This window comes from Botryllus schlosseri, chromosome 6 (assembly GCF_051294905.1).
Source record: "Botryllus schlosseri isolate E-star chromosome 6, Bs_hap1, whole genome shotgun sequence".
NCBI lineage: Eukaryota > Metazoa > Chordata > Ascidiacea > Stolidobranchia > Styelidae > Botryllus > Botryllus schlosseri.
In genome coordinates this window covers 24564446-24577286 of record NC_137241.1, presented here as the reverse complement: position 1 = coordinate 24577286, position 12841 = coordinate 24564446, and the positions used below count along the sequence as shown (strand labels likewise).

Sequence of the window (12841 nt, the reverse complement as noted above, 5' to 3'; positions counted from 1 at the left end):
CATTTGTACACCGACACATTGTATGCAATGTCATAAACCACATTTACGTGAATACTTGGTAGGGTTGAACAATCGTAAAGTATATTCGATATGTATTGTCATTTTTCACGAAAAAAAAATCAAGGGTTGTGAATCTATATGTTTAATTACATTTGGTCATTGGTTCTGCTTTATCGCTTTGCATTGAATATCCGGATCCGGTTATGAACTGGCCTGTATTGGGTTTGTAATTCCATACTGGATGGGGCGATATGTATTGACCAAACCGATTACCGCTACATATCCCTGTACGTATAATCTGTATAGTGTGAGCAAGGAAATTAATCACAAGTAACCTGGAATCGTGCGCACGATGGGTAGCATGCGTTCCTACATTTTCCGAAGATTGTTATCCATGTATCAACCAGTTAACAAAGTCGGGGGGATTACAACTTTAGACGGATTGATTCTGGAAAATCTAAAGCACGAACCCGGACATTGCAGTCATATCGAAATAGCGCGTTGTTATTGTGTGTGTGTGTGTGTGTGTGTGTGTGGCTAACCGTCGATTTTGATGGGATGCACCAGAACAAGTGAAAATGCGATTACACAAATGTATCGGAGTCGCTGTTGGTGTATATGTTGTCACTGTCCGTTGTAACAATATCCAAAAATATCAAATTGACCCGGTGTGGTGGTTAGTTTTCAAAACGAAAATGGTATTGTTACCCAGGAAAATGATAGATTTCCAAGTGAAACGGTATTGGTACTCAGGTAAATGACAGATTTCCAAGTGAAAATGTATTGTTACACTGGGTAAACGCCGGATCTCTAAAGGAAAATGATATTTTTACTCGGGTAAACGACGGACCACCAAGTGAAAATGGTTTGTTGCTCAGGGAAAAAGGTTTGTTACCCGGGGAAAAAATATATTTCCAAGTGAAAAAGGTTTGTTACCCAGAGAAAAAATATATTTCCAAGTGAAAAAGGTTTGTTAACCAGAGAAAAAATATATTTCCAAGTGAAAAAGGTTTGTTAACCAGAGAAAAAATATATTTCCAAGTGAAAAAGGTTTGTTACCCAGAGAAAAAATAGATTTCCAAAGGAAAAGGGGTTTGTTACCCAGAGAAAAAATATATTTCCAAGTGAAAAAGGTTTGTTACAAATAGAAAAAATATATTTCCAAGTGAAAAAGGTTTGTTATCCAGGGCAAAAATAGATTTCCAAGTGAAAAGGGGTTTGTTATCCAGGTCAATAATATATTTCCAAGTGAAAAGGGGATTGTTACACTGGGTAAACGATAAATCTCCAAAGGCCAATGGTATTTCTACTCGGGTAACGACCGACCTCCAGGTGAAAATGGTAATTTTACTTGGGTAGGTATCGTTTTTTAGTGTCGTTGGTATTGTTAAACGTTGTCGCCGGTAGCTGTTGGTATACTATTACGAGTGTGAAAAGGATTTACACGGCCTGTGCAGAGTATCGCGATAGTAAACATATTTTTGGTGCGACGAAACAAGATCGTTGTTTAAATTTTAATGCATTTCGATTACCGAGTTGCTGTACAGTAGAGATGACTCTACATTAGACCGTGCTGTATACTTCGATTAAAACCACAAGACCACGTGTAAATCTATTCGCGCAACTAGATGATGTTGATATAGTGTTACTAAAATTAATTATTACCTATTTACACAACATAAAAAAATAACAATTCATGTCGTAGCAGGTTTCTTGAACTCGTGCTTGATGAAAACGATTGGCGACAAGTATGCGTTTGTGTTTGAGTGAAAAATAATTATTTAGAGTAGTGACATTTTGTGACCAACGAATGCAAATCGATCATGATATTACAATATACGCTTTCGTCAACATAACGACTTGGCGCAGGAGAAACACTTTCATGTTTTTTTCAATAACTGGATTCTCGAGACTTGTTACTTGTACCATGTACCGTTGGTGACTATAACGGCCATTTTGTATGATAGTACGTTTAGCTGTTTTGTTGTTAGGGTAATCACTTGATGACCCAGCACTTTTTGTTAGCAAAGTAGATTGATTTGTGTGTAAGATGTAAGCGCCGTAACTAGAAAACATATGTACTCTGTTGTTGGAGTAGCTGATTTATTGCTATGACACGGACATATCCTGAAACCTTGGTTGGTTTGTTGTCTTACGAAAGATGAGGTGACCTCGGTGTCGTAAATTGTGTTAACTAAACCCGGATGGCTACCACAATTGTGCTGGACTTACACATGGTATTCGCATACTGCACGCATACAAACTTTTGTGTAAACAACTCTGATGTTTCTGTTGGTACTAGTGCTGTGTTGAACTATTTGGTTCTTAAGACACATGAACACCCATTCAGACAATAAAGGTCTTGTGATATCGAAACAGTTTGTAGAGTCCAACCAACCATTCTTTAGTTTCGTAATGCGAGAATATCGAGTAAAGTTAATTACTTAGTGCGATGTTAATATCCTTCGTACTTTTGTAAGAGTTGTGGAGTAACATACCAAGTAACTAGTTGACACAAACAAAATATTGAATGACTGCTAACGCATTGAGTTCATAATCCAAGAGGGTGAAATTTGTATACTGTTAAACTAACATAACTCGTATCCAGCGAAACAGATACAATCCGGTGATGTGATGTTGGTCAATATCCATTTTGTAAAGATTGAGTAAATCCTCTTCCGTCAGGTGGGTGTGGTTCAAATCAATAGCATGTTACACATAAACATCATTTGTATTGAGGGTGATATTGTTGAGTGATGATGCCGCAACAACACAACAAGTATTATTTTGTATCGTGTGTTTGTGCTTTAGGAATAGCGAAGTGTGTGATATTTTGGATATCTGTGTTCGGCTGAAACTAGGGTTGTCCTTGGGTCTTGTGTTGGGTAAATCAGAACTATGTCTAGAATTCAAGCACGTCCAAGTAACGTCTTTTAGTGACAGAGTATTGTGATGACATTTACTTTAGCGAATGACAACGGAAAAATTTCCAATTTCTCTGATCGTGTGTGTGTGTGTGTGTGTGTGTGTGTGTGTGTTTTACAAAAAAATTCCAGTACACCTAACTATAGGATACATTTAGTAAACATCGTGCAAATTGTTTCTTTGTGATGGTAACGACTTTCGGCGGCTTAGTTTCATGTCGGGAATTATTATTTGAGGGTTCAAAAACAATTTCAATCAATACTAGAAATGAACAACAATGCAAAACACGTTTAGCAAATAACAGTGTAGCAAGTACTTTTTTGATATTACGAGTGTTGGATACTAGACACTTCTAGTTGAATTGGATGCATCTAACAAACATATCACAATTTACTTTTACAATAATCAAAGTCTTAGAGTGTATAACCTCGCTATATTTTACATTTAGCACGCACAATGGGGAGTTACTGAAATGATTAAGAATTGATCGCTAGCTTCGAACGGTACTCGATACTCAAAGTGATATTTTCACACTCTGTAAAGTGCATATGTTTCAATTCTCTGTCGCAAATTCCGACAGTAACGACATTGATGTTAAATCCTCACCCGTGGTTATTGTAAGTGAATCCTAAACATCGCAACAGTCGGTATGGAAATCGAACGCGTGCGTACTTTTAGATAGGTGACACTAACAAGTTTATTACACCCGTGAAATACTCTGAAACGTCGATTCGTGATTGTGTTAGCTATATTCATCTTCCATATCTGTGGACACAAAAGATATCTTGACTTTGGTTACAACTCACTCGAAACGAATTGTCGCGGGTAATCTAGAAAAGCACAAGTCGAAGACGAATGATTTGATTTCAATAAACTAAAAAAAAAATTCCTTTTGTTTTGATGTTGGATTTAATACAATTTGTATGACTATACCGAATTCGAATCCGAAAGTGCAATGTTACTTTAGTAGAAAAATTGGATGACTCGCATTTTGATATTGATAGATGTGTAGAGTAATATGACTAGTTTATAAAATCTCGGTAATGGTTTTTTTCCGTCATGTCTGTGATCAACAAATATGTGATCAAGTCTTACCATTCGATATTAACTTTCGCAGTCGGTGTAATTTGTTGAAGTAACAATACCGACGAGTTCAATAATATTCCCCATCGATGCATTCGAATAATCCGTCAGCTGCAAGCGGATTTAAAACTTGATGGTGTTTCGCGGTTAACTCAAGTCAGTGGTCGTGTTTGTGTTGATTTCAGGAATGATCATGACGAGTTGCCTGGGTAGATTAGTTAATGTGGTTGTAACTACGACCGTACAGAGTTGCTGACACCCCAATATCTTTTACGCTGTAATATACGGATTTATTTGTGATAAATTAATTCTCAGTTATTGTTCAGACATTCAAATCTCGTATACTCAAAATATAATATGTCCAAGTCAAATCGTGTATGCGCCGATTAGTAAATACTTTGTCTTCAGAATAGTAACAACCTTTACAATTGAATAAAAAGATAGAGCATACGAATACAACCAGGATGAATTAATTCAAATTTGTGAGTTGTAATGATATAATCAAGTAAGTGAAACTAGATTTTTAACTATTGTTAATGTTGTGAATAATTCTTTTGAGTTTGAAATGTGGCTGGATCAAAGTTGGTAGTCATGTTTGTCAATCCTATTTCAATTCACACAATGTCAAAGTCCAAATATTTCATTCTGGATTATTTGGATTTACCTTTAGTACATCCCGCGAATGGATTTAAAGTTGGCAAATTACCAAAATGATTGAATAATATCGGGTCAGAGATAGTTGGTATTGATTCTATAAGTGTTAAAACAGCGGCGTGGAATGTGTGAATGATCCGATGAGGGTGAATGTTGGCGTCAGTAATATTCAGGTTACGTTCGATTCAACAGATCGCGTTAATAGGATTTGAGTTGGGTCGAATCAATACATTCAAATACGATTCAACTTGATTTGTGTAGTGAGTTACACTGATGACTCCCACTTTATCAAACGATATGACATCGAACAGCGTCAACACTATGCAAGTCGGAGCAACTTCAAATTTTCACGTCGGTGTCAAATTCGTCTCATCACCCAAAAGAGGTGGCGTTAGCCAATATCTCAAAGGTATATTCATCGACGGCAATAACGAAGAGATATCTTTCACATGTTTCAATCGTGAATTGTTCGGGGTCATTGAGAAAGCATTCTCCAGACGAAGAAAACTCATGGTCAAATCCGGTTGGGTCCAAATTGACAAGTTTACTGGAAAACCTGCTGTATTACTGGGACGGGCTTCGTCAGTAACTCTGCATGGAAAATCGAGACATACGACTGAAGAATACCCATTATTGACCTGTGAATCGGTATACGGAAATAAAGATGAATACGTCTCGATCGCCGCTACTTGTGTTTCTCGAAAGGAGAAGACGGTCAATTCTGGTGCCGGAAAGGAGTTGAAATTATACAGTTTTACATTGAAGGATGATACTGGTGAGGTGGTTTTGGACCAATGGAACAAAGCCTCGCTCGTACCCGGGAAGAAATATCAACTCACTCGTGTTAAAAACTGTGTCGGCAGCTTGAAAATCGATTCGTTAACTAGACTTGTTGAATTGAAAGAATAGTTTGCATATTTGTATACCACAATACAATATTTCATTTCGCGTAAAATGTATGACCTATGTGATTCGACAACTGGGTTAGTGCGGTGTTGTTCTACTGATCGAGGTGTGAAAATTGTGCTATCGCGATGAAGTTGTGACTGTGAACAGCAGACTATTCTGTAGGCGCGAAACAGCTAATAAGCCGAAAGTATTATTCAGGAAGCAATCAATAGCGAAAGAGAACACGATCGGTCATCTGGTACGACTAAACTACATCATATATCATAATTTACGATCAAACTATTTCACACTGATCGGTCTAGTGTATAATCGATAGTAGCACACAACTGCACGGAAACAATTCAGCGCGCAGGTCATTCGGAATATAGGACGCACTGCTTAATCCTCACAACAAGCCACGTTTCCGTCTGCGCGGTTATTGTCGGTGACTCGTACATATTCAACACCACGCGAGAGATGTCTGAAAGTGCGAATCACGACCACGAGTTCTCATTACGATTCACCGCCGCAGCCTATACCTGAAAGTACGAGTCACGACCCCGAGTTTTCAATACGAGTCACCGCCGCAGCCTATACCCAAAAGTACGAGTCACGACCCCGAGTTTTCAATACGAGTCACCGCCCCAGCCTATACCCGAAAGTACGAATCACGGCCGCACCCATAAGAACCCATTACGAATCGCGGCCCCGCGGGGGGTCTGAAAGTACGAGTCGCCACCCCCGGTTTTCAATACGAATCGCCACCCCGCCATAAGAGCCAATAGCCGCATGCGAGCGATCGACTATACTACTGAAGTAGTCCTTGCGAGATAGTGTAATGGTTATGCGTCCGGCTTCTCGAGCGGTAGGTCGTGGGTTAGATCCCCGGCCGGGTCATACCAAAGACTCGAAAAATGGTATCCGCAGCTATCCTGCTAGGCGCTCAGCAATCACGGATAGCATGGAGGAGAAAAAAAACGGGGGCGCAGACTAAATGACCTCATGGGGCCGTATCGCAACTCCGTCGCCAAAGCATCTCGATGGTGCAGGCGAGAAAGAATATCATCTCTCTCTCTCTCTCTCTCTTGAAATTTGAGGGACATTGACCGCAATGGAACTGATGACATCATGACATCGCATTGTGTCTTATCGCTTTGTACATTGTGTGTGACTTGTTCACATTAAAATTATTATTATATTATTGTTGAAAGAAACAGCGACGCGGGGGTAGAGGAGCCCGCAGCATAACCTCCGACGCGGAATCGAACCCGGGCCGCCTGGGCGGTAGGCTATTATCAATCAATGGACATTGGACAGATTCTATTTTCATCTGCCCAAGACACACACACTATGTATAATGCGACATACAAGACACACAATGCGGAACAGATAGGGGTGCCGAGCTAACAACCAGTTGGGGCCTCTTGCTTGAGCTGGATCCACCTCGACCTATTGCCCGATGTCACTACACTATCTCCATCGCTAGTAGCCATAGTTTGCATGATATTATCACCGCGCTAGCTCGTTTTATCAAAACTTTAATCAGTTAAAAACATCACAGACTATAACATTGCCTTTTCCAGATATATTGTACGGATGAATCAAACAGTAGGTTTTGTATTACACCTAAGTCTCATCTTCTCAAAAGGATAAATATACGATAAACTTGGTTTTAGCCTATACCAACGGTGAATATAGGTCACGTGATGTGGTAATATTCCATAACGGATAGGAGAGAGAGAGCAGGGCGCTTGCAGTAGGAGCGTAGGATGGTATGCGCGTAATCAAGTAGGATTTCTGACAACGATATCGTTCTGAGTTAGCTTCTGTTATGTTACATGGATCTAGTAGTGCGTTTAACGATTTACACTGAAAATGTATACAATAAATATATAAAAAATAGCGAAGCACTCGGCAGTTTGAACCTGCATATAGTCCCTTGAAAGTTGCGACCACGTAACTCTACGCAGGTTTTTGAAGTCTGCATCGTGGCGAACTACTCACTATTTAGTACTGTTTCGGTTCCCCCTCCTTCAATTAAAATATTTGCGGGTGCTTCTGAAATCGTTGCCCTTATACTTATATCCCTGACCCTGAGTAACATCACTGGCTGCTCCGAACGCCTCAATCTGAACAATGAACATACATAAAAAAGCTATAATCACAACGGAGTCTGTGCAACAAGAATGAGTATATTTGTGATAACAGTTATAGCGGTTTGTCACACATGCACGTATGATCTACCATGAATCTTCGCAACTAGACTCGACCACGCAGTACGGCCATTATTGGTCAAGTAAACGACTCTTCGCGACGGCTTCCATAACCCCACATTGATATCATCCAAATAACAGTTTTTCACTAAACTTGAGAAGTATTTCAACCTTAGAATTCCGGTGATCCAGACATCATCGATCCAAAAATATTTGCTACGTTGGGATAAATAATACAATTCCTCAACAAGTTTTATAGACATCATATACCAGCCACCACTACAGTAAGTTGGATACGAACTATGCGAATACACGTCCTTGGATATGTACCATTTACTAACGGTAGCGCGCATTACCATTGCGTTATAGTTGTATCCGTAACCGCTCATGATAGGGTAAATATTTTCAAACTTGCAATCAGATTGCTTAACTGCAGACACCGTGAAGTTGGTCGATCTCTTCATTTGAAACAACTGATCTTTCAATCTAACGAGATCGGGCATGATATCGTCATCTCCTGATGCGTAAAACCACGTATTCGGGAAATTCTGCGAGGCGAATTGCATTCCCGCAACGGTTTTATGAACCAGATTCCTGCAAATTATTACCAAAGTAAGTTATATGATGAGTTAGTCTGAAATATGCTCTTGTCCAACCTCTCCAAACGTGAGGCATTATTTGTTGCTCAGTACGACGGAGTTTTTGCTCTCAATTAACTACAAAGTCAGCTCGGACACCCCGACTAAAATACTCGAGACAATAAAATATAGGTGTGAACTTTGAAGAACCGCTTTTGAACAAACAAACAAAACAAACAAACACAAAAACAAAATACCATAACCATTTTGCGAACCCTCGGCACCGAAGTTCGAGGCATTTACATTGCTATTTCACCTCAGTCCGATTAGATTAGCATTAGATAAAACAGTAACGACTTGTGCAATGGAACCATGCTTATGACCGTTTTAACGAAAACGTGACTATTCATTCAAAGACGCGGTCTAGAGACGTAACTAAATGATTGCATAGATATCATTCTTACGAATATGTGTCTTCCACTTCAATCTGCAGAATATCACCATGACGCTCGCTTTCTTGCAAAATTTGATCCCGCAACTTTCCCCCGACCTTTCCTACTATGAAAATCACTTCCAATCGCAAACCATCGATGAACTCGAATCCGACCCAGGTTGACCGAGCTGTGTCTCTTTGCGCGAAATGTCCGGCTTTTGATTTTATGACCGCAACCATAGAGCACTGGATATCTAAACGACAAAAATCTACTTTGTCACCAACTGCAGCGATACCTCGGGGTTGCAAGTATAAGGCTTGGGCAGAATCTAGTACCTGAGTGATTCGATTCTAAATCACGTAATATGCTCCGAGTCGAGTCGAGTAATCGAGTATCACTCATTATGACGTCCTAACGGAATGTAGGTCAAAGTTCAAATATGTACCCATTGTACCGTTTATGCCACCATAAAGAATATAATGCCTCTTATACATCTCATATATCTTATTTAATGGTATTTTTTCGACCATACCGATTTCATTCCACATTCCACTTCGGAAATGTGCTACGTCCAGTAACCTTCGTAGCTTTGTACTGTTCCGTATGCTACGATACCGCCAATCAAGGTTTCAAGGCTTCAACAGTGGAAATTAGTATCGAAACTATAATTCTATAGTTGATAAATTGACTTTCAGTGGCGAGAAGCGTATAATGTCAGTACTCGAAAAGATCGTCTTTTACTACTCGACTCGAGTCATTAAAATTAATACTCGATTCAGATTCGAGTAGGCTACTCGAATCATTGTGCCCAGCCATAGTTGCAAGATGCACTCCCCGTGATACCACATGAATATGATACGCATCAATAACGAGTGTTCGCTGTTTGACAGGTTGGCCTATACAAATTGCATTTACTTACGTTTTTCATTCACTTCAGAAGACCTTGGAGCATCCCATCGTATTTTCCACGGTGTAATTGTAAAATTATACGGTAATCTATTTCTTGCATTATCGCTGACGACAGGCACATCCAAATATTGCTGTACTTCGTCTGAAACGCGTATGAATGTTGGCGAAGTTGTTGCCTTTGACATCACGTCAGCAGTAGGTGAGACATTTCGGCGAGATAGAGTTCCGATGGAAGATACGTAGAAGCTTAATACAATAAATGAAAATTGTCGCCGGTTGTTGATCTGTAGAGGTTATTATCTAAGCAAGCGCTTTTTGTTGATTCAGTAAATCGTCTCCAAACGTTCGTTACTTTGTGCGATTTAATTTATAGACTCCTTTAACTGAAGAGATGTTCGAAGCTATATGCGCTATTTACGTTATATGTTTCAAATTTGACTAGTGCAATATAGTTTTGGCTTTTGGGATCGATTTCCATCATTGCAATCGATAAAGACACCTCATTCGATGTGCACTATTTAAAATAGCCTTGATTACGATGATGCGATCACTGATTGAATTTTGAATTGGCCGAGTGGTATACTTGAGACGCTTCGATGCACCCCAGCTTTAAAATATGCACCGGGTATTTCAACTTATCTTCCAAGAAGACACTCTTCTAAGTCAACAAATCTCTACTCAGTGACAACTTGCTACTTTGGTCTATTCAGTAGTTGTGCACAGCTAGATAATATACCGACCAACGGCCCACACAAAAGGATGATTTGAATGTCTGCACTCTGCACCGATCACATATAAGCTGTTTTGCTCGTGATATTTAATTTATGCGGTCTACCCCAGGGATCTAGATATCCCTGGCCTATCCTGACGAAGTCGCTGTCTTACCAGCATCGACAACTAATCGGTTTTCAGTCGGTCACTGTCGACAAACACGGCTGTAATTTATACTCGGATTCCCAGTTGTTTACATCGGAGTATGGTCTGTTGGATACAACTATGTTGCGTTAGTTCAACTCATACCAACTGCATACCTGTCCTCAACCAAGTAACCGCACGCCAGTATTGTGATGGATCCGCTCAAAAATACGGTGAGAAGTTTTCCATGCTTCGAACACATTGCGTCGAAAGCTGCGTTTGTTCTCCGCCCGGCAGCGGGACTTACCGAGATCCCGATCCCAAATCCACATATATCGCAAAGTTAAATTTATTTAATCATAATAATCTGCCATGCAGTCAACAGCTGGGCTTGACATAGGCATAGAGTTTTGACGTTTGCCACTATAACCATTATTTTAGAATGGATCAAAACTAATGGCTGTATTGCCGTCTAGCCCTTGAAAGTTCGCTCACCGTCATCGGACATTTCATCACCGACGCAGGCGCTAGCTAGCTATACTATAAACTATATTGGTATCAGTCGTCACGGTCTATGTGCTCTGTAAAACAATTCCATTAATCACATTCGACTCGTATCGGGCGTTGGGTGTGGTTCTCCTTCAGTAAAGTTCGGTTTATGAGCAATTTTATCTGTTCAATACAGCAAAAAATGCGATACAATGAAAAGATAAGAAGGTGTCGAAACGATAGTTGGGAAGTGTAAACGTGACTGGAACATACGTAACTAACATGAATAAAAGCACCTATCCCCAGATCTTGTAATAATGACACTAAAATGGTGGAGTTGATTTATGGTTTCACACTATAGGGTGGCTGTAAATCTAATTAAACATTTGTACAAATCAGGCGTCGCGGACAAGTCACAAACGAACCTTGGGAGGCTCTGCACTGTGAACCTTTTTCATGTATTACAACTTTTCACGTCATTATAACATCTTTGGTTTAAATTATATGCATCTCAACTTCGGACTACTCTATGCAAGGTCCTGGTAGTATAAATAAATCAACACTAAATGAGCATGAGCATTGAGCATGCACGTTGCCAATCTCAGAATTTGTACTTGCCTTGTTACAAAGGTTTTTGCTCGAAATATTCAGCTTTTCGTTTGTGAATATTTAGCGGCTCTCTGCTGTGAGCTTGACTCGCAATCACACAATATCAAGAACAAAATACACTACATGTAGGTATAGTCATCGAATGATGCTTATTCATATTCAACCAATCATTGAAATTGATATAAAGTATACGTCGTTGCCTAATCTAAAAAATCCAGCAGGCATACGGGATCCATCTTGATTTGATATGTTTATTGTATCACAAAAACCAAATCTGTACGATTGGGGTGTTGTCTAGTGTATATAACTTGTTAATGGGGTAATATCGCTATCAAGTATAGAAACCCGTTTTACACTCCGCACAATATCAATGCAGCAATAGTCAGACGCCGAATACACTGTCTGGCCCGACCTCGACGTAAGCGTATGGCGTAAGGCAGGGGTCGGCAAACTCCGGCACGCGTGCCATATTTGTGGCACGCGAGATGATTTTTCATGGTACGCCAAATGATTTCACGCAAACGGCATATTGAGACCATGTTTTTGCAAAAAGTGAAACAGAGGTTTTCAAAATGTACAAAGCTCGTAGGCAATCCAAAATTATTTCGTAAATCAACATAAAATAGGGTCTTTTAGGGCATATTTTACTCGTCTTGAAATTTTTCTGCGCTTCGCGCGATTACTTAAAACCTGATGTTTTGATTATAATGTGGGAACCCCTAATAAATAAATATATATGTATATAGAAAATGTTTTTGAAAACTATGCATAATGTATAGAAATTAATCAACTGTATTAGCAGTTAAGAAAGAAATTCAACCGAGTATCGTATGAAACCGTTTGGATGCTTTAGTCTAGGAGTGTTATTCACTGTGCAGCCTACGAGAGCGCAGCTTATGAACCGGCATTCCGGTACTGGGCATTTTCACGCTATAGCAGACGCGGCCTAGACATGAAGTTTCGGACAACATGCGACTCCCATGTGGTGTATGCGTTGCGAAAATGACTGAAGGCGATAAAACCTCGAAACAATTTAACCGCAGCATGATGGTCTAATAAACGTTCGACATTGATATGTCCACTGTCAAGGCGCCGAAATGACCAGTGCCGAATAGTCTATCGCCCCCAGCTTGAGCCACACGTATCAAATGAGACCAGCCGAGGAAAATATGGAGCCCCGTGTCGAAATGCGAATTTGAAATCG

The 12841-nt window shown here is 39.8% G+C and overlaps 1 protein-coding gene across 1 annotated transcript; it reads right to left on the bottom strand.

Annotated features, from left to right (window-relative positions):
• Nucleotides 1–7722: 7722 nt before the first annotated feature.
• Nucleotides 7723–12762, bottom strand: LOC145441747 (beta-1,4-mannosylglycolipid beta-1,3-N-acetylglucosaminyltransferase brn-like). Its single transcript, XM_080319687.1, has 4 exons — nt 10716–12762; nt 9695–9930; nt 8806–9028; nt 7723–8357 (listed from the first exon to the last, which is right to left on the bottom strand). The coding sequence occupies exons 1-4, from the start codon at nt 10799–10801 to the stop codon at nt 7772–7774; spliced, it is 1131 nt and encodes a 376-aa protein (XP_080175813.1). The 5' UTR covers nt 10802–12762; the 3' UTR covers nt 7723–7771.
• Between the last annotated feature and the right edge of the window lie 79 nt (nt 12763–12841).

Coding starts and splice junctions, on each gene's coding strand:
- LOC145441747 (XM_080319687.1), bottom strand. CDS start 10,801: ATGTGTTCGAAGCATGGAAAACTTCTCACCGTATTTTTGAGCGGATCC. Junction 9,931..10,715: donor GGTTACTTGGTTGAGGACAG/GTATGCAGTTGG, acceptor TATTGTATTAAG/CTTCTACGTATCTTCCATCG. Junction 8,358..8,805: donor GAAGTGGAAGACACATATTC/GTAAGAATGATA, acceptor AATAATTTGCAG/GAATCTGGTTCATAAAACCG.